General features: G+C 34.5%; 4 protein-coding genes across 4 annotated transcripts; 2 read left to right on the top strand and 2 right to left on the bottom strand.

Moving 5' to 3' along the window:
- Positions 1-9,012: 9,012 nt before the first annotated feature.
- LOC11434049 (mitochondrial intermembrane space import and assembly protein 40 homolog) lies at positions 9,013-11,575 on the top strand. The gene is made up of 4 exons (XM_003627244.4): positions 9,013-9,240; positions 9,348-9,379; positions 9,791-9,916; positions 11,236-11,575. The coding sequence occupies exons 1-4, from the start codon at positions 9,126-9,128 to the stop codon at positions 11,413-11,415; spliced, it is 453 nt and encodes a 150-aa protein (XP_003627292.1). The 5' UTR covers positions 9,013-9,125; the 3' UTR covers positions 11,416-11,575.
- Positions 11,576-12,978: 1,403 nt separating this feature from the next.
- Positions 12,979-17,325, bottom strand: LOC11420698 (probable disease resistance protein RF9). Its single transcript, XM_003627243.4, has 2 exons — positions 13,460-17,325; positions 12,979-13,351 (listed from the first exon to the last, which is right to left on the bottom strand). Exon 1 carries the CDS (start codon positions 17,007-17,009, stop codon positions 13,506-13,508), a length of 3,504 nt encoding a protein of 1,167 aa, XP_003627291.2. The 5' UTR covers positions 17,010-17,325; the 3' UTR covers positions 12,979-13,351; positions 13,460-13,505.
- A 1,527-nt stretch (positions 17,326-18,852) lies between these two features.
- LOC11428622 (uncharacterized) lies at positions 18,853-21,814 on the top strand. The gene is made up of 3 exons (XM_003627242.3): positions 18,853-19,096; positions 19,251-20,708; positions 20,823-21,814. Exons 1-3 carry the CDS (start codon positions 19,084-19,086, stop codon positions 21,656-21,658), a joined length of 2,307 nt encoding a protein of 768 aa, XP_003627290.2. The 5' UTR covers positions 18,853-19,083; the 3' UTR covers positions 21,659-21,814.
- Positions 21,815-23,567: 1,753 nt separating this feature from the next.
- LOC11430426 (germin-like protein) lies at positions 23,568-24,595 on the bottom strand. The gene has a single exon (XM_003627241.4). The coding sequence runs from the start codon at positions 24,470-24,472 to the stop codon at positions 23,834-23,836; it is 639 nt and encodes a 212-aa protein (XP_003627289.1). The 5' UTR covers positions 24,473-24,595; the 3' UTR covers positions 23,568-23,833.
- Between the last annotated feature and the right edge of the window lie 1,302 nt (positions 24,596-25,897).

Raw genomic sequence — 25,897 nt, 5'->3', positions numbered from 1 at the left:
TACCAAATATTTACCATAACCAAATACCTTCTCTTAATATACCATAACCAAGTACATGTTGTATCACATCTTCAAATGACCCAGATCTGGATCAAAGAACTCTGCATCATCAATAAAACAAATTAAAAGCGCAACATAGTGAAAGGGTTGAGACGATGGTGAGAGGCAATGGAGACAAAAGAGTGTGGAAAAAAGAACATGGTTGATCTGCATAGTGAAAGCGGAGATGAAGTAATTCGTGGAAAGAGGAGAAGAAGAACATGATTAGGAAAGGAGAGAGTGATCAAATCAAGTGATGAGAGAAAAAGGGAACAACATGAAGTACAATAAATATATGCATGGTAAAGAGAATGAGCATTTAAATGCTCAATTGCATTGGAATAATATTTTTGCACTGGAACCAAACAATTAAATGGAGGAGTTGATTGAGGGAGGGAAAATATGAATACATAATGGAATGCTGATTAGGATGAGCAATAAGTGTAGATAGATCAACGGCTGATGTTCTATGGCGCCTAAATGTTCATGATCCAATGGCTTAGAAAAGTGGAGGGAAAAATTAGGGGGAAAAGATTAGGGTTAAGGATAGCTTTGGGGGATAAGCTTTAGTAAGTTTTTTGAGTTCCTTTATATATAGAAGTTTTAGTTTTATTGAGAAAAATAAACCCTCCATACAAAGTGAATAACTATAACTTCTAACACTCCCCTTTCCTCTTCCCTTTCTCTTAAAATCTCATATTCTTTTTCCCTCCCGACTTTAGAGCAAAGCTTACTCTTGAGTAATCATAAGATAATGTGAATGTAAGTATTTGGGTCATTTCAAGAGGTTTGGAGCATGTCAAACCAATTCTAAGCCATTTGTCGAGCATTGTAATCGAATAGTTGAATTTAAGTGATTAATCAACTTTGACAAAACGTAAGGGTAAATGTTTGAGTTTGAATTATGTTTGGATTCTCAGCTGAACTTCGAATGACCAGCTCTCATTTCTCTCAAGAAGGAGAGTGTCATGTGTAACTATAATATTTTTTTGAAGAAGCTAAATTAGCCCACCTAAATTGACACAAGAGAGAATTGAACCTGAAACCTCAAGGAGGAACACGTATGTGTAACTATAATATTATCCGTATCTCTTACACAAGTCCATCATTCTCGATATACATATTGAACACTAAAAAAGAATGATTGAGCTCAATGTAAATACGATTTGGTATAGTCATATAAATACAATTCAATTGATAGTTGTAAAGACAACAATATACAGAAACCAAAGCTGGAATCTAATTTCATACTTTTTTACACTCAAGACAAAAAAAAAAGTGATTTAGCATAAAAAACAATAACCTAACATGATTATATTATATATAAATAATAACACTCTTTTACTCTTAATTAAGTATTCGTATAAAAAAAATTGCAAGAGGACAAACTGATAAGAAAGAAAACAAACACATCAGGAAAAAAAATCAATAACGTTGATTTGCATATTCATGATCCCTTCACGGAACTTACTGCTGTAATTTCCTCTAGCTTTGTTGAAAAACTCAAAGGATATCCAAAGCAATCTTATACCAAGTATTTTTGTCTTATACTATATTTTAATATTAATTAACATTATTAGTCTGAATTTAAAATTTTAATCTTTATTTTCCAAATATTTAATGGTAAGCAAGCTAAGCGTGGCGTCCCTTCTCCATCTCCTTATTTTAACTCATACTGTGTCTTTTCTATTTGTTTTTTTTCTTTCATATTAAAACTACTTTTATTCTCCAGTTACTTTTCAATCACAAGAATTTTTTAGGTGTCACATTGTTTAATTTACAAAATGGATGTACTACTTTTCAATAACAAATAAACAGGGACTAGCTAGGTTCCAAGACAAACTACTAAATTAGGTGCAGGAAAGCCACACCATCATTACAAACAAACATAGGATAGAATGAAGGATTCAATTATGAAATAAGAAAAACAAATATTTTGAGGCCGATCCAAGAGTGTGAAGTCAAAAATAAACTTTAATTAAAAGAGACTTTCTTACTTTAAATTGAACCTTTTTGCTTATATAACAAGTCTTTTCTTTTTAAAAAGAATTAGTCACTATAACACGAAATAAGTACTTCATTCTTTTTCTATCCATAAATATATTTCATTTTTTTTACTAGTTAAATCGATTGCTTTTTTGGTTGTTGATCAAAATTTAAGCACACGTTTTGATACATGTTTTCTCATCGCCACCGCATGATTGCATGCCTTCTCACCGTGAAAATCAAAAGCTACTATTTCTAGCTTTTAACTTCTCACCGTGATTGCATGTTATATGTGCATACGTAGTTTCATCATGAATCAAACCAACATAATTAGGTGCATGCTGCATGCATGTAAGCCTGACGTTCAACAAACTAATCCGTCTATGCACAATTAATAACATGCAATTAAGCTATGATGTCCAACTAAAGTCTCTTTGAAGGTTTTTACTTGGATGACAATGCTAAATCATTAGTCAGTATCAAGAGCATGGAGCATCGAATATCTTACAAATCTTGAAGGATTCATGCAATAGCCACAAGTTATTATTAGATGTAAAATAGTTAGTTGCAATAATCAGTTAAATTAGACTAAATTACACAAGATAAATTTAGTCTTTGATGAGCGCTCCTTAGACTAAATTATTAAGTGATATGTTGGTCACTTAGGTATTTTAAAGACTAAGCCGGGGAAAGCGAATACTCATATGGACTCCGTCTAACCATAAATCAATCCAAAAATAAGTATCTAAACCATTCGCAACCAATTCCTTAAGTTATCATCAAACCACCTATCCATCACCTCATCAACGTACCGCTACAAAGATCCATCAAACTGACCTCTCCCTTCCACCCTCAATCAACCGCCCCCTAGGGTCGCCATATTTGGCCATCAACAATTTATACCACATACTTTCCTTCCCAACAGACAATCTCCAATACCACTTACCTAATAAAGCAATATTGAACTCACGAAGTTTCTTTATCCTCAAACCTGTAACCTCCTTATCCATACAAACTGCATCCCAATTTATCCAAAAAATATTTCTAAGATTCTCACATCCCGCTCCTTAGACTAAAATTGTGTAATCTTTGACGAATAACCCATGAGATACATAGGATAAATTCTTCACTTTCAACCGAATTATCATAAAATACCTAAGTGACCACTATTTATTTTTATATAAATTTTTTGAATTTCAACAATAGTTTTTGCCAAAAACACAATTATAGTGTAATTCCAATAAATTTATTGTCAATCTAAACATGTACATACAAGTTCAACAAAAAAATTATTATGCATAGTCAATGTAAGATTTATACTTATGTTCACTCAAATTTCGACAAGTAAATAATTGGGTACTCTTTCTAGACTTATTATAGGTGAAAAAAATCGATTTTTTTTTTTGTCAAGCTAAGTAACCTAATGATTAGAATTCACCTTTTTTAAGGTGAATAAGTGGGGTGTTTGGAGTTGGAAGCCCGACCCCTGCATATAATAATGCATGTCCCTGCCAACTGAGTTATGCTCACGGGAACGAAAAAAATCTATTTTTATTCTAACTATTTTCATCTTATTTAATGTTATATTTTAAAAATTCATTGAAATTTTATTATCATTAAACAATTCTCATAGAAAATAACATGAAAAGAAAGGATCATACAAAAATTTTCTCGTATAACAATTCAAAATATGATTGATTAGTCGAAAATTTTCTCGTCAACCATATAATGATTTTAGTTTAATATTCTAAGAGACGAACAAAAAAGAGTTGAGATCCTCTTCATTTCTTAAAAGAAATGGACATCTCCATCACTATAATTTTGATGTATAAATTTCTAATTAATGTCTTCAATTTTAAAAAAATGTACATTTATATAATTTTTTTTTTTACACCTTGCCCAAAACAGTAGTAATGAAAACTACCATTTATTTCAAGAAATAGAGAGGATCTTTATTCAACAAAAAAATTACTCAATATAGCTATAAAGAAAAGTTACTCTATAAAAAAAAGGTTATATATGTTTTTAGTCCTTACATTTTGTGCCCCTTTGAAGAATAATCCATACATTTTATTATATGTTTTTAAAATCCTCATATTTTATGTCCGTTATCAAAATTACTCATTACTATTAATTCTCTAACGAAATGCTGATGGAACAATTAATGGATCCCAATTATTGTAGGGTTAAAGAATAAACTATTTTGTGACTCCTAAGAATAAACTTACTTACTTTTTTGTGACTCCTAAGAATAAACTTTTGAGTATTGCTGTTCCCACATGTTGTTTGGCTGTGCCACACGAGTAAAATACCAAAATACCCTTCGGCAGTTTGCTACCGAGGTTTTTAGGAAACCGGCGGCAGTTAACTGCCGAGGAAAACCTCGGTAGTTAACGGCCGAGGAAATTTGATTATGCAGACAGCAGGTTCTGCATAATTCTAAGTATTTCCAAGCCATTTTTTCGGCCAATTTTTACCTGTAATTAAACCAGAGCATTTCCAAAGGTAATATAATTCATATGTATGATTGAAACTCGGACATAATGAAGATAAATACAATATCTTTTACAATTGTTCATAATTAAATTAAACCGACATTTGGTTAAAATTAAACAGACGTTTGAAATTCATCAAAACATTACAAAGTGTCCATAATTAAACTACTCATTACACATCATTAAATTAAATCCCTACTTACATTCAATGTAATTACATATGGAACGAACATACATATATAATATATTGTCTTCCACCATATTCCGAAACATAAATCCGACGTCGCCGTCGTCGCGAATAAGCAAAGGCATATAGCTTGCCGTTTTCCATGCGTATTCATCTCTATCTTCTCCTAGGTCTATGCATGGCATTTGACCAAACAAGTGACGTGTATATTGATTTTCACCAAGATGCTCAAAATAAGTGTTAAGTTGTGCTTTCAAATTGTCAAGAGAGTCCGTCGGCGTTATCATAACCTTAACCGTCTTTTTAAACGCGGAGTACCTAACCCGCCCTTCAATTTGTGCAACCTCAGACATGTCTCACTTGAAAAATTTTGTAACAAAAGAATCATATATTAGAACAAAATTAAATGGAATGTAATAACGAATAAATGAAATGCGGAAAACATTAAAAAGCTATAAATTAGTATTGCATTATTTTCTCCACATAAAAATCATATTATCATATATATATATATATATATATATATATATATATATATATCAATATAAATTACATAATGTTAGTTATATATTGGCCACCAAAAAATTGGCGTTACAATTTCGACCCAAAAAAATACATCGGTGTAATTTCTACCAAAAAAAAAGAACTAACACCGACAAAAAAATCACTCATTAAAGACCAAGTGATTGGAGAAGATCAAGTGACATAGAATCTTCCTCATCTTCCGCAATAACTTCAAATTGTTGCTTTGGTTTTTCGGGAGTGTCCAACAAAATAGGCGCCGCTTTGTTTGACTCCTTTTGTGGTTTGCACGGTTTGTTTCCACTTTCAATAGCCATGAGCTTTCGGAACAAGTCATGTCGATCCAAATACTCATCTTCCCAAGTCACCGCATCTTCTTTCTTGTGATTGTGCCACTCCGTAGATGATGGAGGTAGTGGACAACCATTCTTCAAGGAAATAAGCACAAAATGATTTGGAATTGCCCCAAGGCACAAGATGGGAGTTTTTTGATTACCCGGCGGTGGTGGCCCTCTTAGTGGGAAAAACGATTCCGATTTTCCAACTTCAAGATTTGTCAACACAACCACACACATTTTGTAATAATTAGCAACAATGTGTCCCATGTCCGGAAATGTCAACAACTTATCAACAAGATGTGCACAAGTTTTTGTATTTGCGGGAGGATGTAATCCGTTTAAAATGTAGTTATAACGATCCTCACCCGCAAATACTTCAACATAATCATCTCTATGATCCATCAACTCTTGGATAAGATGTGTACGGATCATGAGATGATTTTTTTCGGTCAAGCCCATGAACTCCGCTATAGCCCGGAATCCGCAATGTCCATCGCCGATAACATCCACCACTTTTTCAATAAATGGAAGCATGAAGCGTGGCATATAATCAATAGGACGCATAACCGGGATAGCTTTAGGCTTTGGATACCGAGTAGGTGGTGGAAGTGGGGAAAGTGATGTTTTACCAAGACGAGCACCTTTTTTCCTTTTATATGATGATGTAGTTGGTGATGGTGACGGTTGGCTATCCGGATTTTGGGAATCAACAACCTCCCAAGAAGAAGGGATCCGACTAGTCGATGTAATTTTTCCTTTAGACCTCGCAATGTCGACTTTTTTCTTTGCTCCCTTGGTTGGTACTTTTCGTGGTGGTGGAGACATCAAGGTGGTTTCAGGAAATGCCAATTGCCGCAACCCTCTTTGACCTCAAGCTTCATTTGGAAAGGGAGTTTCTTTAGACGCTCTACAATAGCCTTCAACTCAACCTCGACACAAAAAGCATCTTCATTACTTTGTTCACCCATAGATAACCGAAGCCAATGGTGGTATATCTCATCCAATAAAATTGGCTTCTCTTGAAGGAGTTTTGTAGCAATTTCACATGCACATGGTAGTCCATAAGATGTCCTTTGAACACAACCACAAATGTCATTGTCCATGCACAATGTTTCCCTACAACGTTTTCCTTCCAAAGCAATGTTGTCCAAAGCATTTCTAGACACATGACCACCTAACCCCGAGTACAAAGTGACATCTTTGAATCTATGTTCCAACACGCAAACATTTTGACCAAAGGATGTTTGTATAGCGGTCAACTGGAGCAACAACATGTGATGTATTTTCTCCCAACAAGTACCCAAATCACCCACACTATTGTCCAAGTATTTCTTCAACAAAGCATGGGCCGATTCGACCCTGTTTGTGGTCCTGCAACCAAGATGCAACACATGGTCTGTCCATGCCCTCACAATTTTGTCCTTCACTTTATCCAAGGTGGTCATGGCATAATCTACAAAAATTGGGAAATCACTACATGAATCTTTGAACTCCACTAATGCATTTGCATATAATTGTTGATTGGGAGATTCAACCATAGCTTTCCATGCGTTCATTATCTTCTTCACCACATCCCGATTGCTCACCTCTTTCCCATCCTTTTTAAAGCACAAAGGATATTTACAATTCAAGACACACCTTTGTTTAACATTAGCTTGCACATGAAAAAAACAATTCAATGCATAACTTTCCGGAAAAACATGTGCAACCGCTTTCATCAAAGACATATCCCTATCGGTAACAATCACCTTAGGCATATTCATCTTTGACGAAAGAAGTTTACGCAACATTGTTAAAACCCAAACAAAGTTTTCTTCTTTCTCATGTGTCATAAATCCAAACCCAACCGAATATGTCAAATCGGTTGAAGTCACCCCAACTACCTCAAACATTGGCATCCTATACATGTTGTTCTTGTACGTGGAGTCCATAACCAAAACCGTTGGAAAATTGTTAAACAATTTAATGGATGTTGGATGAGCCCAAAAAATATCTTCAATAGTATTACTTTCAAGTTGTGTTCTTGAGTAATAAGTATAGTTGTGCTCCTCCAACTTCGAGATTAGAAATTGCAACGGCTTCTTGTCACCCCTATTTGCCTTCCATATTTGTTGACGTTCATTGTACACTTGCTTCACATTTGTCATGCAATGTGGTCTATGGTTCTTCAAGTGTATCAAAATATTTCTTGGAAGCATCTTGCTCTTGGTCAAGTCACGTACGATCTTCCTGTCATCCTCCTTTAATCTACCGGCAAGAATGTGTCCTTCTAAAGCCGGCTCCATGGGATGGTTGTGAACTCCATTAAGAATGTTCAATCCCCATTCCTTTGTTTGCTTACTTTGATATCCACTAATCATGAATAAGCAACCGCATTTTCTTGAGCCCGTGTTCGCATGCTTCGGTTTTTTTTTCGGAACTATGTGACTTCCACTCCTTTCACACACTAGCCGGAACATTGGATTGATCAAGCTTGATCTTTGTGTGACAATGGTAAATCCCGCCTTATTTGCTTGTCGGCGCACCCACTCAAGCAATTCATCTCTATTTTTCGACTTAACGTCGTCTGAAAAAAACTTAGCCGTGTCGACCTCGTGGGGTTGAAGTGGGAGTACACCGGAGCCGCCAACATACTTTGAAGCTTCAACATGGACGGAAGCTTCATCTATGTTTGTTTTCGCTTCAAAATTAGGCGGTTTGACATCTCCGGAATTTTCGACAAAATTTTCTTTTGTCTCTCCCGGAACATCTTTCGCATTCTTTACCATTACTATAATTAAATAACACATAAATATGAATTAATAACTAAGTAATGCATAAACATCAATGCCATAATGAATCAAAACAAAAAAAACAAAAAAAAAAACAAAAGAATTTTTTTTTTGAAAATTTGGCAGTGGCTGCCATTTTTTCGTGGTGAAAATTTTCACCAAGAGTTCCTCGGTACCTAGCTACCGAGGTTTTCCTCGGCACTAAACAACCGAAGTTTTCCTCGGCAGTTAACTGCCGAGGATTCCCATGACAGGGTTCTACGTAACTGACGTAGATACCCCTAAAACATCCAAAAAATGACTCAAATAAAACGCACAATACCTGTTTTTTTACGTCAATAGTGTGTTGATACCTCCTATGCTTGATGCTTGAATGATTTTGGATCAAAAATTGATTATAGAAAAAATGGATTTTGGGATTGAAATGAGGTTGGAAATGAAGGTGATGAAAAATAGTGTGTAGGGGGAGCAGGTAGCTGTTTCATCGGATGAAACATTTTCCTCGGCAGTTAACTACCGAGGAATTCCTCGGTAGTTAACTGCCGCCGGTTTCTTAAAAACCTCGGCAGTTAACTGCCGAGAGGGTATTTGCGTAAATTACTGGTGTGGCACAGCCATACTATATGTGGAAACAGCAAAACTCTAAACTTTTTTGTTTGGTTGAAGAAAAAGGAGTTTAGGACTTGACCAAAAAAAAAAAAGAGGGTCATGGAATAAACTATAAGAAGAAGAATTGGGTTTTGATATTTGAATCTTTGATTATTCAACAAGTACAATAATCAAGAAGATGGGTCAAGCTGAAAGCGCGGAAGCACAGCCACAAACCACCACCACCACCACCACCGCAGTTGTATCAAATTCCAGTTCCTCTGATTCCACTTCCTTGGAATCTGTCATCGCAGGTTCATCTTCTTTATTTTTTCACGTTTCATTTTCATGCACTCCAACTGTTTGTGTTAATGTCTAGCTGAAATCTCACTTCAATTTTGTTTCTGTTCATTTATTTCAGAAGCTGCAGCTTATGGAAGCCAAAACACTGAGGTTTGTTTGCAACTAAACCATCAAATTAGTACTTAACGTTGTACGCCACTGTCAAATAAGTCCTGGAATTATGAATGTTTCAAAAAAGTCCCCGACTCTATTAAATTGTCGGTTTGGTCTCTATATTTTAACCGCATAATATCAATTACGTCCCTATATGTAACAGCTTTCTATCAATTTAGTTCCCGACTCTCAGAGGGACTAACTAATATGAGTAAAATTTGATAGAGTCAATGATGTTTTGAAATATTCATAATCTGAGGGACTTGTTTGAGAGCTCTGTACAAATTCAGGGACGAATTTGGTAGTTTACTGTTTTGTTTGTCTACATTTTAATGATCAAAATCAACTTTGGCGAGTTGGGTGAATGAACAAATCAATGAAAAATTGGAATTCGATTAATTTTTTTAGAATGTTGAGGAAATGGCTCAGAAAGCTCTTGAATGTCCTTGTATTGCTGACTTAAGAAGTGGTCCTTGTGGGTTTCAATTCTCAGAGGCTTTCCTTTGTTTTCTCAAGAGCACTTCTGAAGAAAAGGTGTGTCTAATGTTTTTCTTCATAATTTGTTTTATTCTTACAGTGTCATTGAATTTCCTCATTATTTTAGAGTTTGAGTTTATGATTCCTGAAAGAAGAGATAGATACAGTACAATGTAGTACAGTAGAAGTGTGATGTGCAACTGATTTGGCCGTTGGTTGTTGAAAACTCTACAATCTACATAATCAATTTGTTGCGAGACTAATGAATTGAAACACTGTTATCGTAAGCTTTGTTAAGAGTCCCACATTGGAAAAGATATAGAACTGAACATGGGTTTATAAGTGAGGGCAATCCTCCACCTTACAAGCCTGTTTTGTAAGATTGAGTTAGGCCAAACCCTAATTATAATAGTGTTTTTTCAACTATTGGTTACACCCAAGGTTTTAAGTTTCAGTTGCAGTTCGTAATATTACGGAAAATTATTGTCAAATACCGCTGATGCAACCATAATTGCAACCGTAATTATATCAAAAAATCTTGATTTCACAGTCTCAGTCACGGCTGCGGACTGAATTTGGTTACACGTTATTTACATCCTAGGAGCCTTGCAACAAAGAGGCCTGTTTGCTTGAGTTCTTATTTCTATTTTTTGAAAATGGTTTTATAAATAATTTTGAGAAACTTCTTTTCGGAACAAAAATATTCTATTTGATAAGATTAATTTGAAAAATGATTTCAGAGGTGAGCAAACAGAAAAAACATGTCTGGAAAATTTGTTTCAAGAATTTGTTTAGAAAAAGAAGGATGCAGGGGTCAATGGCGGTGGTAGACTAGAGGGCATTTGGCAGCAGCAGATGCTGAGTGGTAATGGTGGAGGTTATCTGCTGCTGGCAGACTAGAAAACACAACCAAATAAAATGTGTAAACAAAACAATTCTAGGTTGTTTTTGTTTTTTGGTTCTTATTAAATAGAAAAATTGTTTTGAAAACAAGTTTTAATTTTAATGGAAATACAGTTTTTAAAACTGCAATTAAAAAATAACCCTAGATTATGTATTCAATTTTTTCACAATTTTGTTGTCAGTCTTTCTACTGATTCTTTCAGAGTCTTTGGATAAAACTTGTCAAATTTTTTAGTACCTGTCATTTTTGAAGCAAATGGCTTGGAACAGATCTAACAACTCGGAAGTTGTGGTCATTTTTTCCCCTTCCAATTGTTGTGTTGTTTGGCTCTTCTACAGAATGGCACATGAATCTTACTGTTGCAACATCAGTATGATTAGTAATCATGTAGCAACACTTTTAATTTTATTTTCCGGTATTGTATTTATATTCTCATCAAGTGTTGAAATGTGATATTGCTCCAATTTTGCAGGGCTCGGACTGTGTAAATCCATTTATTGCTCTGCAGAGTTGCATAAAAGCCAATCCAAATGCATTCTCTAAGGACATTCTTGGCGAAGATGAAAGCAAGGAGTCAGAGCAAGTCCAAGAGTACAAAATACTTCCTCCAGACTGGTCTAAGGAATCGCAAAAATCGAAGTCGAGGCTTTAAAGGAAGAGTTGTGCTCTACTCAGATAACAGTATGCCAAATTCATTTAAAATTTTAAAATTGTATTAGCTTTGCATTATTGAAAATGTTACTGGTTGGATAAGGGCCTGAAATATGATATTGTCTTCAGAATTAAATAAAGCGTTCCACCTTATTATTTCATTTTTTTCCCTGTTTTCTGAGATTCATATAGGAAACGGTGAAAACAGAAAATGGATGCAAACAAGGCGTTAATTCTATAATTATTAGTTACAAATAGAAAAAAAAATCAGAAAATATTTTCTTAAATCAATGAGGTCTAAGCCTCAAGGTGCATTTGCATTTTCTTTTTTAAGAAAATTATCGAATTCCTTTTCTGCACCATATTGGGATTGCATTAAATGAGTAACCCTTGCTTACCGCCATATTATGTTATCTGGTAGATGAATAAGAACATAGATCGAATATCGACATGGACGTGAAAAATGAAAATTTCTTTTTGTGGTTCTATGATATTGAGTTTTGGTCCATCGAGTCAGAACGAGTGTAAATGTGCATAAACTTTAATTCTGAAATGAAAATTCATTAGAAATAAAAAAAGATGTATAGTAAAAACAAGCACCAAAATATAGTGCTCTATATTTCAACCTGTACATATGTACTCTATTCCCCGATGCCTTTTTGATTCCTATTGGTGAAGACTTCGGTTTATTAGTTGCGCCGCAGTGGCTATCTCAGGGCCTACTAGGATGACGTACCACTGAAACAGATTGCAAAACAGTTGTAGATCTTATCCATTCCCCTAGTTCTAACATTATGGAATTAGGAGCTATTGTATGTAGATGATTGTAAAAGAATTATAGTTAGGTTTCCCAATCTTGAGATGAGGTTTGTTAGGAAATAAGCGAATCAAGTGGCTCATCAATTAATGAATTGGTCCTTTGATTAATCTATTAATGAAATGCCTTTTTTTTTTTGGTACACTGCTTTGAACTCTTTTATTTAAAAAACAATTCTTGTTAAGCTATCGGTCTCTCACTCAGATATATTGCAGATCTTATCCAATTCTTGACTATGACTAACAACTCAGTGTTGTTGACGTTCCTCTTTTAAGTTTGAAGCGTTATATATTGAAAGTTACAATTTGTAAAAAATGGCTATACCAAAACTTGATATTTCCTTTATATATAGTATACTACAGATATGATATAGATGATTAGTGATTGGTTTATGTAGATAACAAGATGGTGTGAGTAATTAACCTTCGTTCCATTCCTTCCCCTTAATAACTCCTTTAAAATGTTCAAACAAACATAGCATTAAGATTTGCTGCTAGTAATTGTAACTATTACATCATTTCCTTAAAAACAATGCAATCAGACTTTTTCTTTATTCCTCTAGTAATTTCAAGAGCATGAAATGTAACAACAGAAAATGATAGAATCCTCTCGGTTTTGTTTGGAATAAAACACTTTTGAAACAAAATTGTCTCTGAAGTAAGTGAGCAAGGATTTATTTACCTATGAATTCTAATGGCTTAAGGTCATGATAAACTTAAAATTAAACGAGGGTTGATAAACCTTCACTTACTTTAAAGTTTAACAAGACTGTTTTCCTTCTCTTCAATGAATTGTTTGCAATGGAATAGTCTTAGAAATAAACACCATTGCGAAATACCCACACTATTATTCAATAACACAACAATCGTTCCATCAATTGTTTACAACAATTTAGACATGTAAATTAACATTGTTCTAAAACAACAATGCAATTACTGACAACACAGAAAACAAAGTGAAAATAACAATATAACATAACATCTTACATGGAGAGCCTTCATAAAGTCATAACTTAAAAGGCCTTCACTTATTTTGACAGTTTGAGAAGGAACATGGAGCTACTTTGAAAACTGAAAATATTAATTCACCAACACCCTCGACATTTCTTGTCTGTCTTGTTCTGATGCATATTCAAATAACAAAAATGAGAACAAGCCTGTCACAAGTTGCAGTGAAGTGAAGTAAACTATCATTCTAGGAGACTTAAGACAGAAGTGGGAAAGCATACCTCTTTGAAATCGAAGGCTTTGATCCAGAATGAGTATCCATCAAGCTTAATTAATCTCAACATTAACCAATAACGCCTTCTTACGATATAACCACATGTTTTTCACGAATGGATTATTCATTTTACGTAACTTTATCGTTCGAATAGTCTTCACATGCTTCAATCCACTGGGAAATGCGAAGTTTATGCAGGACCGGGCTTCAAATTCCATGAGGCTAGGCATTGCTCCTTCCTTAACATCCCACTCTTCCAGCCTCTCCAAATTCCAGAATCTTAGCACTTGAAGTTGTTCAAAGCCTCTTGAGGTACAAACCATCCTCTTCTCTATAAAAGAGTCAGCATAAAAACACAATGACTTAAGCTTTTTCAGGTTCTGCAACTGTGGCATCGGATCAACTGATAGCTGTGAAGCTGTCAAGGTGAGTTCAGTGAGATTTATAGGAAGGAGGCTTGTACGAATTTTGTCTTCTAATTTGCCAAACAAACGGAGGGACGAGAGATTATCCAGCTTTGACATATTAATCCATTTAAGTTTTTTAGGATCACCAGTTTCATCCACTGATTTGAGTGTCAGTGAATGAAGTTGTTCAAGCTTCACAATCTTCTCTGCAAGTGTCTCTTGCTCTGATATTTTCAATTGGAAAGCTAATTTTAATTTTTGAAGGTTCTTCAGCTTGTGAAGGTAATGAAGAAGAGGGTAGTTCCCATACAAGAACACACCCCATAGTATGTGAAGAATTTCATTAAAGTGTCCCCTCGGCTTGCCCTCAAGTTTACTTCGATAATTTTGGGGTAGATATAATTTCTTCAGTTTTTTCAATTCCCAGATTGAGCTAGGGATGTAATTGATACATGTATGCTTTAAATCTAGTGTTTCCAGCTCCTGAAGTTTGCATATGCATGGGGGTAATTCCTCCAAGTAAGTCCATCTTAAGCTAAGATACTTCAGATTATTGAGCTTACTTAAAGTCTTGGGCAACTGTGGTCTGAATATGCATTCAAGATCAAGAACTCTGGTCTCTAGGAACTGCTGATCTGCAATGCTCGTTGAAAGGATCTTACCTACATGTTCTCCTGGTTTACATCCCTCTCGCTTGTCAAAGAAAAGAACAGACAGGGGAGTTCCTTTCTTGCTGAAAGCTTGGGCCGAGTTTTCATTAAGGCCATGATCGTAAAAATGATAGGAAATTCGCCGCTCTAAATGTGTACCCAAGTACCGACTTTGGCTTGTTCTGTTGTTATTTTGCAAGATGATTTCTCTGAGCATACTCGGCAGGCGGCATGTCTTAATCTTTCCATTTCCCTTTAGTGCCACTACTTGAATCATGTTGCTGTCTATCAACTCTTCTAGATAACTCTCTGCAGTGTCTTCAGGTGTCTTTCCGTTGTTTTGTTGTACCAATCCTTCTCCAACCCATAGATTGACTAATCTCCTTGCTGGGATTTCATAGTCTAATGGGAAGTTTGTAAAGCAATAGAGACAGTCCCTCATAGTATTACTCAACTCTTCCCTGTTATCTTTTGGTTGCAGCCAATATTTTTTGAAATGGCCATGATTGATTTGGTCAAGCACCCATGATAAACTCGTTGGAGTTGTACCATTCGCTGATATGACACACCCAAGAGATAAGATGGCCAATGGTAAGCCCCCACATTTTCCCACTAACTTTTTTGCTAAACTTTCCTCTTTTGGTTCTAACCTTCTGCTGGCCACCTTCTGAAATAACATCCAACTCTCTTCCTTCATTAGCAGTCGAATATGGTGAGGGGTGCTACTGTTGTTGGCATGCAAAGCCACATCCTTAAAGCGTGTTGTCAGCACTATCCTGCTCCCATCTGTCCATCCAGATCCATATAATAATCTATATAGCTTATCTAAATCTGTTGTTTTTGAGACATTATCGAGAACGACAAGGCATAGCTTCTCTTTCAATTGATCACATACATTGATCAAATACAATGTCTGGTCTTTAGTCCCATCCCTTTTCATGAGCAGAGCTTTTGCTCTGTTAACTGCTCCTTCAGTTACTGTCACCCAGACACGGACAGGGAAGTGCTCGACTATATCTTTGTTGTAATAAACTACCTTTGCCAGAGTTGTCTTCCCCACACCTTTCATCCCCACAATGGAAAGTGCGGAAGGATTACTACCACTCCCTGAGGTCAACTTTGAGACCAAATCTTGCTCTTCTTTTTTACAACCAACTAATTTGGTTGACTCCTGTCTTTTGATGGTGCAAGTTTTTATTAAATTCTGAAGAAGATTGATAGCATTTCCTATCTCACTTTGATATTCCACAGGTTCAGTCACATTCCATTCTTGAAAATTGTCCAGCAAATTGTCCAGCTTCTGAGTGATGGACTTTAGTTCCTTTACACAAGCATTTCGCCCTTCTGTTTTTTCTGCTTCCTTAAGCTGCTTATGCATTTCTTTCAATTTATCACACTTTAAGTTCTCTTTAGCCACTTGCTGTGAGCTTGTGTCCATATCTCTCAGCTTGCTTTCAATGCTTGCAATGGTTGATGCAATTTCTCTGTCATCTGTAATAGGGTGGAAGGTTGACTTTTCTGCAGCTCTGTCAATGAAAGTTAAGTTGTACTTGAGAAGATCCTCAAACCCAGTTACAATGAGCTTCATATCCTTTCTGAAATGATTTGTAATTAATGGAATGTTCATCTTGGATTTCTTCAGTATGCCGAAAGTTTCAAACCACCATAAGTAGTTGCTAATGTAGATCTCTGCATCTTCAATTATTTCTCCAGCTACTGTTTTCCATTGCTTTTCAGTTTCTGTTATTAACTGAAGCTGACGCAAATCCTTCAGGAAAGCATGCAGTGGAAGTAGAAGGTATATCGACCATCTCTCTTCCATGCCAGAAAATAGGTCCATTGCCACGCTCTTATTCATCAATTGATCAAAACTTATTGAAGGCTTTTTCTGCATTTGGTTTTGAGCTGCTACAGATGTGTGGACCTCTCTAGCTACAGATCTATCCTCCTCTTCAAATGTAAATTGATCCAGAAGACTTCTACTCTTTGACCTTGATTTCTCCATTGACATATGGATGTATTTGGCATTTTCATTTCTCTTTTCAAAACTAAGTGTTAGCTCATTTTCAACATCATCTATTTGTCGGAGAACATCTTTAATGGTCATCAATCTAAAGATAACTGTAATAGCACTCCAAAACAATCCCGGGCTTTGTTTTTTGTACTCGGCGACACAACCTTCTGCTTTACTGACAACATCTCTTGTTGATTCTATCCATTCACTCTCAGCTATACTTAGCTGATGATGAATTTCAGACAAGTTTTCTATATCCCAGAAAGAACGGACTCGTGATTCTGCTTCTTCTCGTTTCTTCACAAGTTGACTATGATCCTCTAAGAGAGCTTTTAGTAACTTCAATTTTCTTTCTATCCACTCAACTTTATCTTCACCTTCGGAGAGAAGATAATCCAAGCGTAGTGATATAAACGCCAACACAGATAGTGCAGCAGTTGCAGTCCAGAAAACAATCCCAACGATATAAATCTCAATGTTAACCATGGTGTTCTCTTTTCCTCGTTTAAGGAAACAGAAGTGTTTCTCGCAGAAGGCAATCAGCACTTGCTGTCAGTTGCTTCTGTTGATATTTTGTCGGTCCCCTTTGAAAAAACCGACTCACTGCTTTCTGTAAATATGGAAATGAATTTCTGGTGAATTTTTGGACAAAACCATACATGGGGTCAACTTAGACAACATAGTAGTTTGGAAGGATTTTCCAGGCTGACAACATTTTTCTAGTCCAGATTGGTAAGTCACTATCCTTCCTCTCTTGCTGAAACATCATTTGGCTGTTATTGTGCAAATATAAAATTATCAAGTAAAATGTGCCTCCTGTTACTTAATTTAGTTTATTAATTTTTAAATATGTGTGAACAATTTTAAGAAAATTGAGATGATTCATACACATGTTTTTTTTTTTCTTTCTATACCATAATCCATTGACTTAAGTTATTAGCGGATCTATTCTCTGGTGATCTAGAATCTTGCTGTTTCACGTGAAGAGATTTCTACCAAGTACTTGGTTTGTTTCCACGAACCAGGTATTGACTTTGGCAAATATAAAATAAATAGCAACATATTTGTACAATCAATTTGTGACAATTTTCTCATACTCATATTATGTTTTTATTTTATCTCTATATTATTTTAGTTTTCATGTCAATATCTATTTTTCTTTGCAAGTTTATGGTTATCCTATAAGTTATCATGCAAATGATCATTCAAATAGCACACCATATTAATATGCAACTGGGTTAGAAACAAGAAAGGTGCAACAGGAGTTGTAGCCGTATATGATAATTACAATGCAAATTTACTTGAGATTTTTACCCAAGGTTCTTAAAAGCTCCCAATTTTCTTTTTAGTTTTTATTCTCTCCCTATTGATCAATCCGGGCGAGATTTGTTTAGATTGATCAATTAATCAGATCTGTAAAAAATATGAAAAATTTGAAGTTAACATTTGAGACACCCGAATTGGTTAAATTCACTCTTGAAACCCTTATTTTGTCTAAATTAAAGCTTTAGTCCTCACATGTTAAAATTAAATTTTTTCCCCTTGTTTAACAACTTTTGTTGATGTGACCTCATCATTATGACATACTAATGAATTGACTTCTCTATTTTTGACATAGAAATAATGTGGCATCATGTTTAAAGTGATGATGCCACATGAAAAAAAAATTAAAATTTAACAAGGATGATCTTAAAAGTTGTGAAGTAGAGGGGACAAAGATGCAATTTTAAAAATGAAGGGACTAACACATATTTGAGTAAAATAGAGAAACTAAAAATGCATTCAAGTCCCCTTAAAAATGCATTTAATTCAAAAATTGAGATTGTTATCTTTGTTAAAAAAATTCAACAAGGTGTATCAGCATGGTAATTGTAGAATTGATAATAACACGACTCTCCGTGAGAAAAGAATCTTTTAGTTTCATTCCTAGTGTCCTGCCATTTGAGAATAGCATAGTCTTCTAAAATAAACAATATCAAATGTCTTGCTGCCAATTCTCAAAGATTAGTCTCATAGTAGATTCGATAGGTTAAAAAAAAAAAAAGTTGTATTAAATATGAGAATGCATATCTGAGTGAGCTGTGGATTACTAATTAAAAAACTCAAGACAACTTGGAAGATTGGATAACCATAGACTAATACTAGTATATTTTTAGGAGCATGTGTACAATGTTCACACGAAATTATTTATATTTTTGATTAATCAAAGTCTAATCGTTTACTTTCTAAGTCTTTTTTTTTTCTCATCGCATATCGAAGTATTTTGTAAACCTATATAACATATATTAATAATGGTAAGATGTGTTATGTTTTATATGTGAACCATTTGAAAACTAATATAATGGTAAGATGGTGATTTTGATTGTGCTATAAGTCTATGACTCCTTTGGCCAATCTTTCTTGTTTAAGTTGTTTTCATTAAAAAAATTAATGTAAAAGTTGAGTAAAAGATAACCAATTTATAGAAGAAAACACTCTCAAGTCAATTCCTAAGTAGCCTTCTCTTTTTAGCAGTACAATGCAATTTGAAGACAACATAGTACAAAACAAATAATCTAGGATGCTGGTTACAAGTAAGACTTCAACTTATTTACTTTTTTTTTTTCCTTTTCCTTTTACCTTCATTACATACATTTTGCACACAGTTTTTGGTAATGTATATAGTTCCAAAATGAAAGCTTAAATTAATCTCTACCTTTTCATGTATGGTTGGTTGTTTGATTTCAGTTCTTAGCAGTTTAGCTTTGACACAGAGGAGAGGCATGATGCATATTTTTCCAGAAAGTTTACAGAAATTTTGGAGCAATTGGAATCTTCGTTTTATGGTTGTGTTAAGCCTCGGCATCCAATGCATTCTCTTATTGTTTGGAAACAAGAGAAAGTTCTACACAAGCATCTATCTTAGAATCATACTATGGTCTGCTTATTTGTTTGCAGATTGGTTTGCAACAACCTCACTTGGTGTTCTTTCAAGTAAAGAGGGAGAAAACAAAGATGATTTTGTGGAACCAAAGTATGTCATTATCGCTTTGTGGGGTCCACTTCTTCTCATTCACCTTGGTGGTTCTGATACTATTACTGCTTACTCTATGGAAGACAATGCACTTTGGAGTAGGCGTTTGGTTACTTATATCGGACAAGTTGTGGTTGCATTTTTAACCTTTCTTAGATCATGGACAAATGCTGATCTTAACATTTTGGCAGTACCGATATTCATTGCCGGTTTTATCAAAATCGGAGAAAGGATTTGGGTTTTGTGGTGTGCAAGTAGCCAACAATTCAAAGAGTCTTTGTTTCCTGATCCCGATTCAGGGCCTAATTATGCAAGATATATGGAAGCATACAATTCAGCTTCTTATGAAGGGTATGATGTTGATGTACAAGGCCTGATTCAAACTCCTGCAGCTGGTGGTACTGGTGTTGATCATACTCACGCACCTTCGCAAGGTGACATCAACATCCCATTGCCAGAAACTGATCATGACATATATGGTCCTGCAATAACTGTAAGAAAAGCACACAAATTCTTGAAGATTTCTAAGCTTCTGTTTGCAGATCTCATCTTGAGTTTTCAAGATGTTTCGGAAAGCAGATCTTCTCTATTGAGTGGAAATGGAAAGAAAGGGTTTGAAGTTATGGAAATTGAGCTTGGTTTTATGTATGATGTGTTCTACACAAAGGCCGCGACTGTTTATTCTTTGGTGGGTTGTTTTCTTCGTTTTGTCACTTTATCTTGTACTATTAGTGTGTTATCTGTTTTCTTTGTCATGGAGAAGAATCAATATCCAAAAATGGATGTGTTCATCACGAGTGTGTTGCTTATTGGAGCTATCATCCTTGAAATATATTCAGTAATTTTGGTGCTGTTTTCTGACTGGACAATTCTTTGGTTGAGTATGCACAAGAATAAGGTAAGTAGTAAGGTAATTTCATTAATTCAATCTGTCAAGTATAAGAAGAGATGGTCATGCAGCACCGGTCAATTCAACCTCATAAGCTTTTGCATATCGAAGGCTAGAAAAGAAAGACACAGCAACGTTGGCAAGTTTTTAAGACTCAAATTTGGTTCTAGTACTGGAAAAGCATTCAAAAAGAGAGCAGCAAAGTGTGCTCTTGCTAAAATAATTACAGGTGCTTGGCTGTCCTATCAGAAGTACAAGCACACAAATACAAAGACCGTCGAAGGTAATAGAAATATAGAAGTTAGTTAGAGTTTGTTGGTAGGTAGTTAGTTTATCGATTCTCTAAAAAGACCATTGAAGGTAATTTTTCTGACTAACTTTTACATTGCTATTACAGATGATCTGAAGGAAATAATCTTTGAAGACTTTGTGGATAAAATAAAAGAGGGGATAAACATGGGAGAAGATGAGTTTGCGAAAAATATCACAAGATTTTGTAACCATAGGGGTGACAAAGTTTTGGAAAGATTAAAATCAGAGCTAAAGGCACAAATTGAGGACGAGGAGAAGGTGGAGACAATGATAAGGAAATTAAGATGGAGTGTGGAGGTAGAATTTGATCAAAGCATTATTTTATGGCATATTGCAACAAATATATGTTATAATTCTGAATCAGACGAAGAAGTTTTGGAAAAGGGAAGGGTTTTAAGTTATAAAGAAGCAAGCAAATGTTTATCAGAGTATATGTTATATCTTCTTGTTATGAGACCATCTATGTTGCCTAATGGAATTGGTGAGATAAGATTCCAAGATACATGTGCTGAGGCAACTGAATTTGTGAAGGATAGGCATTCTATACAAGATGAGAAGCAAGTGTGTAGAATACTACACAAAGTGAGCCGAGATATCGATAAAGTTAGTCCTTCAAAGGTGAAAGGTGACAGAAGCAAATCTGTACTATTTGATGCATTCAGGTTGGCTAAAAATGTAAGGGAGATAAGGAATGATGATGTAGAATGGGAGACAAAAGAGATGTGGAAGTTTATAACTCAAGTTTGGGTTGAAATGCTAGCTTATGCTGCTTGCCATTGTCAGGTAATTCATCATGCTCAACATCTAAGGCATGGTGGTGAATTATTAACACATGTATGGCTTCTTATGGCACATCTTGGTATAACAGATCGACTTCAAATCTCAAAGGGGTTTGGTAGAGCAAAGTTGATAAGGAAGTGAATGTAGTTTCAGAAATGTGTCCTTTCTTGCATTTTAATAAATATATTTATTAGTAACATTATTTTTTTATTTTTTTATCTAGTGTTTTAAACTTTAATTAGCCTTGTTTAGCTATGTATGTTGTCCTTTTTGGAATTTAAAAAATTCTCTCTTTCAGAGCATGTAGCAGACGAAAAGATTTTATCTATTTCGCTATTATCTATACTGATGATTCCTTTCCATCCTTCTCCCTCCTTCACCAGTTGTATCTATCTCTCTCTTTGGAATGTATTTTTGGAGTGATGATCCTTTTTTTTTCTTCAAGCAGTCCTAGAGGATCTTTGATCGATTGTAGCGTCAAGCGTGTTTGTGGACGAAGTGTTGTCGCCTGATCTATAAAATTTTAATTTAGAGTTAATAGTGCTTTTGGTTCCTGTCATATCATATGTATCAGTCTCTATTTATTTATTTTAGATGCTACTCCTATCATTTTAAGTCCGTTCACTTTAATTTTGGCACTTACTGGAATAAGAGATGTAAAATGCATGCGTCATGCTAAATAACTAAGTTGACAAAATACATGTTTAAATGATAGACATTTTTTAGTGAGTCTAATTTTATTTTAAATAGTTTAGTGGCGAAACTCACACACACTGCTAAGTAGTGGAGAAATGCAAGTTCAAATTCGCAATAACATATCAAATGTCCATGCAACCTTTTACCATATGAGTTGTACTCATTGGAGTACATCTTTTACCGTATTGGTTTTTTGTAATACTTTGCATCCTATAAAATAGGAAAATGAGTGATTAATAAGGGAAAAAAATAAGCAATTAAGGATCCTTATTTTGTGTAGGCAAGCAGAGGATAAGAATTGTAGGATTATATCTATTTTGCGTTCTAAAATGTGTAATATAATTATGGCTAAAATATGGTTTTGGTCCCTGCAAATATGCCTCGTTTTGGTTTTAGTCCCTGTAAATTTTTTTTTATTGTTTTTGGTCCCTGTAAAATATTTTGTTTTTGGAAATAGTCCCTGCAGGGACCTTTTTCAAAATCAAAAGATTTTGCAGGGACTATTTCTCTAATAAATGGGTTCAGTCATCATGTGCCACGTGTGCAAATCATCACAAAAGTGGAGCCAGGGACCAAAACCAAAATGAGACATATTTGCAGGGACCAAAAACAACAATTTTTTTTTGCAGGGACTAAAACCAAAACGAGGCATATTTGCAAGGACCAAAACCATATTTTAGCCTATAATTATTTATGTGGAGATTATGATATTTGTTCTTAACAATTATATTCAACCACTTCGCCAAACATTAATTTTGCTTATAAACAATGTAAACCATATATCTTAAATTTGTTAGTAATTTATTTATTAGATTCCCAGCATGTCCCTGCTGTCACAGAATTCTGTGTCACATTTGTATAATTTTCCTTTCAGTAGTGATATTTGAACAACCATTTTAGATAACTTTTGGTACAAATTATTTTTTCTCACTTTTCATTGGTAAAAACAATGGAGAGAGAAAAAGGAAGAGAGAGAATAAAAACATAATGTGAGTATGAGAGAGAAAGTTGTTATAAAGTGGATGTACAAATATCATTTCTCTTTTCCTTTATTTATTTGTTTATTTATTTATGATGTAAGATATATAATACGAGATGATTATACCAGGGGTTGGATATCTCAACTAGTTTGAGCTAACAATAAGGAGTTGGAAGTCTTGAGTTCAAACTCGAACAAAGGAGAAAAAACTAATTAATTATCAACATTGACCATTTAATAAAAATAACAATGAGATTACTACATGAGATGCAAAATCTTTTTAGTGTCACATTCATAATCAATAAATATATGCTTATATAGGTGGATATATGTATGCAACTATGTCTATGTATTATGTAGGGAAAACCATTGAGATTAGATAAGAAATTAAGAACCATACCATCCTCTTGTATTATTAAAATGAAAATTGAAATAATAAAAACATAAAAATATAACACACATGTGTGTTATGTTTTTATTGAAATAATAAGAAATTAAGAACCATACCATCCTCTTGTATTATTAAAATGAAAATTGAAATAATAAAAACATAAAAACATAACACACATGTGTTTTTATTGCTGACATAACTTATTAATTTAAAACAAAGATAGAAGTGGATGATTCATAAGCAACCAATCCTAGCCACTACCACCAAAATTAACCTTAAGCTTCATAATTTGTGCAGGATCAACAAAAGTAGTCTTTTGAACCGTGGAAGTTGATAAGTTGTTACCAAATAACAAAAAATCAGTTAAATGAGTGTTGAAATTTGAGCTAGCATATGCAGAATAAGCAACAGCATTTCCAGGACCAGTGTTAAGAATAAAATGCAAAAGTCCTGTTGGAAAAACCCAAACATCACCAGGATTAAGAGTTTTCATAAAAACTTTTTTAGGTGTGATAAATCCAGCAGTCATTTGACCTTGAATGACGATTATAAATTCGCCTACACCAGGATGAGTGTGCATTGGTACACTTCCATTGAAGCCAAGATCTATTCTTGCTACAGAGATACCAAGTCCATTGAGACCTGGTATCTTATCGACTTTTACAGTGGTAAATGCAACTTTAAAAGAGTTTGTCGACGTGTTTGCAGCTATATTTAAGCCAGAGAATACAAAATCATCAGCTGTTACATTGTTTTCCGACTTGCATGGATAGCCCGAAGGGGTGTCTGGAAACGATAAGTCTGCTACACAGAAATCATCAGAATCAATAGCATTTGAGGTATATGAGATAAGAGCTAAAAAGAAAAGAATAATTTGAATCATCTTCATCTTTAAATATTTTGGATGTGGGATAAGAGAATAATAGATAGCTTTGCTATTTATAGTGTTAATATTCTTACAAGGTGCATATAGCCTTGTAGCTTGCTTAATTTCTATGAATGTACTATCTATGTAACTAATTTATACCAACCTATCTATGTATCTATTTCTATTAATTAATGTTTCCAAATGCCAATTTTGGTATGGCTAAATAGTTTGGCTTGCTAGACCCTTGTTTTAAAATGATCCAAGCATCTTAATAACATGCTTGAAAACAAGTGAATTCCTTATCCCCTACCTACACTTCTCCCCCACCCTATATATATTTCGCGTTCTAATATGAACCTCTTTTTAATTCAATTCTTTTCGAGAATTTTTCACCTCTCCACATGTCTCACGTGCACTCGCTTTTCCAAAAGTGACTATGTCAAAATTTTAAGAATTTGAAGCATGTTTTTGGCGTTCAAATTCTAGAATTGGGACACATCCATTTACAATTTGAAGCGTGTTTTTTGATGTTTTGGATATATTTTTTTGGTTGTTTTTTTGATGTAGTTTGATGCAAGTTTACGAGTCTCACACTCTATATAAGTATATATATGATGTATATAATAATTTTAATATTAATTTTATATGAGGTAATTCCACCAAGGCAAAACAAGAACAAGTTGACGAAAAACTTCAAGTTTGATTTATTCATTGTATGTAGTGACATATAGGGGGATCAAAATTCCTATGGATGTAAGCAAGAGTTTCTTTAAATTAATTGTATCAACGATGAATTGCTCCAAATGTTAAGGGATTTAGGTCTCTTAACCAAGTACTCAATGGTTTGATCTCTAACTTTTTTTTTTGTGCATAATAATTTGAGATTATGGTACAAATACATTTTTCAGGGACTATATTTCTTTGCAATTTAATGCAATAGAATAATTCAAACACAAATAATAGTAAAAAAGGAGAAATATATTGATATCCCCTAAAGTTTCTTTAAAAACATTCACACCCTCTCGATTTTTCAAAAAGTCGCCCCCTCCTCTATTCAATAACGTCGTCAAGTCTGCTTTCAAGTATGTAATAGAAAAAGTTTCGTTCAATGTTCATTATAATCCCTCTTCCCACTCATGGTTACTTATTTCATTTATCCAGACTAGTTGTAATTGTTCAATTTGACTTCAACAAATATATATTTGATTCAGGAGTAGGGTTGGGAATAGGCCAGGCCAGGCCAGACTTTAATAGGCCTGAGCCTAGCCTACGAAAAAATTTGCAGGCCTGAGCCTGGCATATGGCCTTTCATAGGCCTATTTTTTTGACCTGTCCTGGCCTATTTAAATGTCTGGCCTGACCTGAAAGCCTATTTACAGGCCTACTTACTATTAAAGTCACTAAAAAGCCTAAGCCTAGTCTTTTTAATAAACAGGCTAGGCTAGG

The sequence above is a fragment of the Medicago truncatula genome, chromosome 8, assembly GCF_003473485.1.
Source record: "Medicago truncatula cultivar Jemalong A17 chromosome 8, MtrunA17r5.0-ANR, whole genome shotgun sequence".
NCBI classification, from domain to species: domain Eukaryota; kingdom Viridiplantae; phylum Streptophyta; class Magnoliopsida; order Fabales; family Fabaceae; genus Medicago; species Medicago truncatula.
Note: the sequence above shows the minus strand (reverse complement) of the source record. Positions and strands in the feature narration are given on the sequence as shown.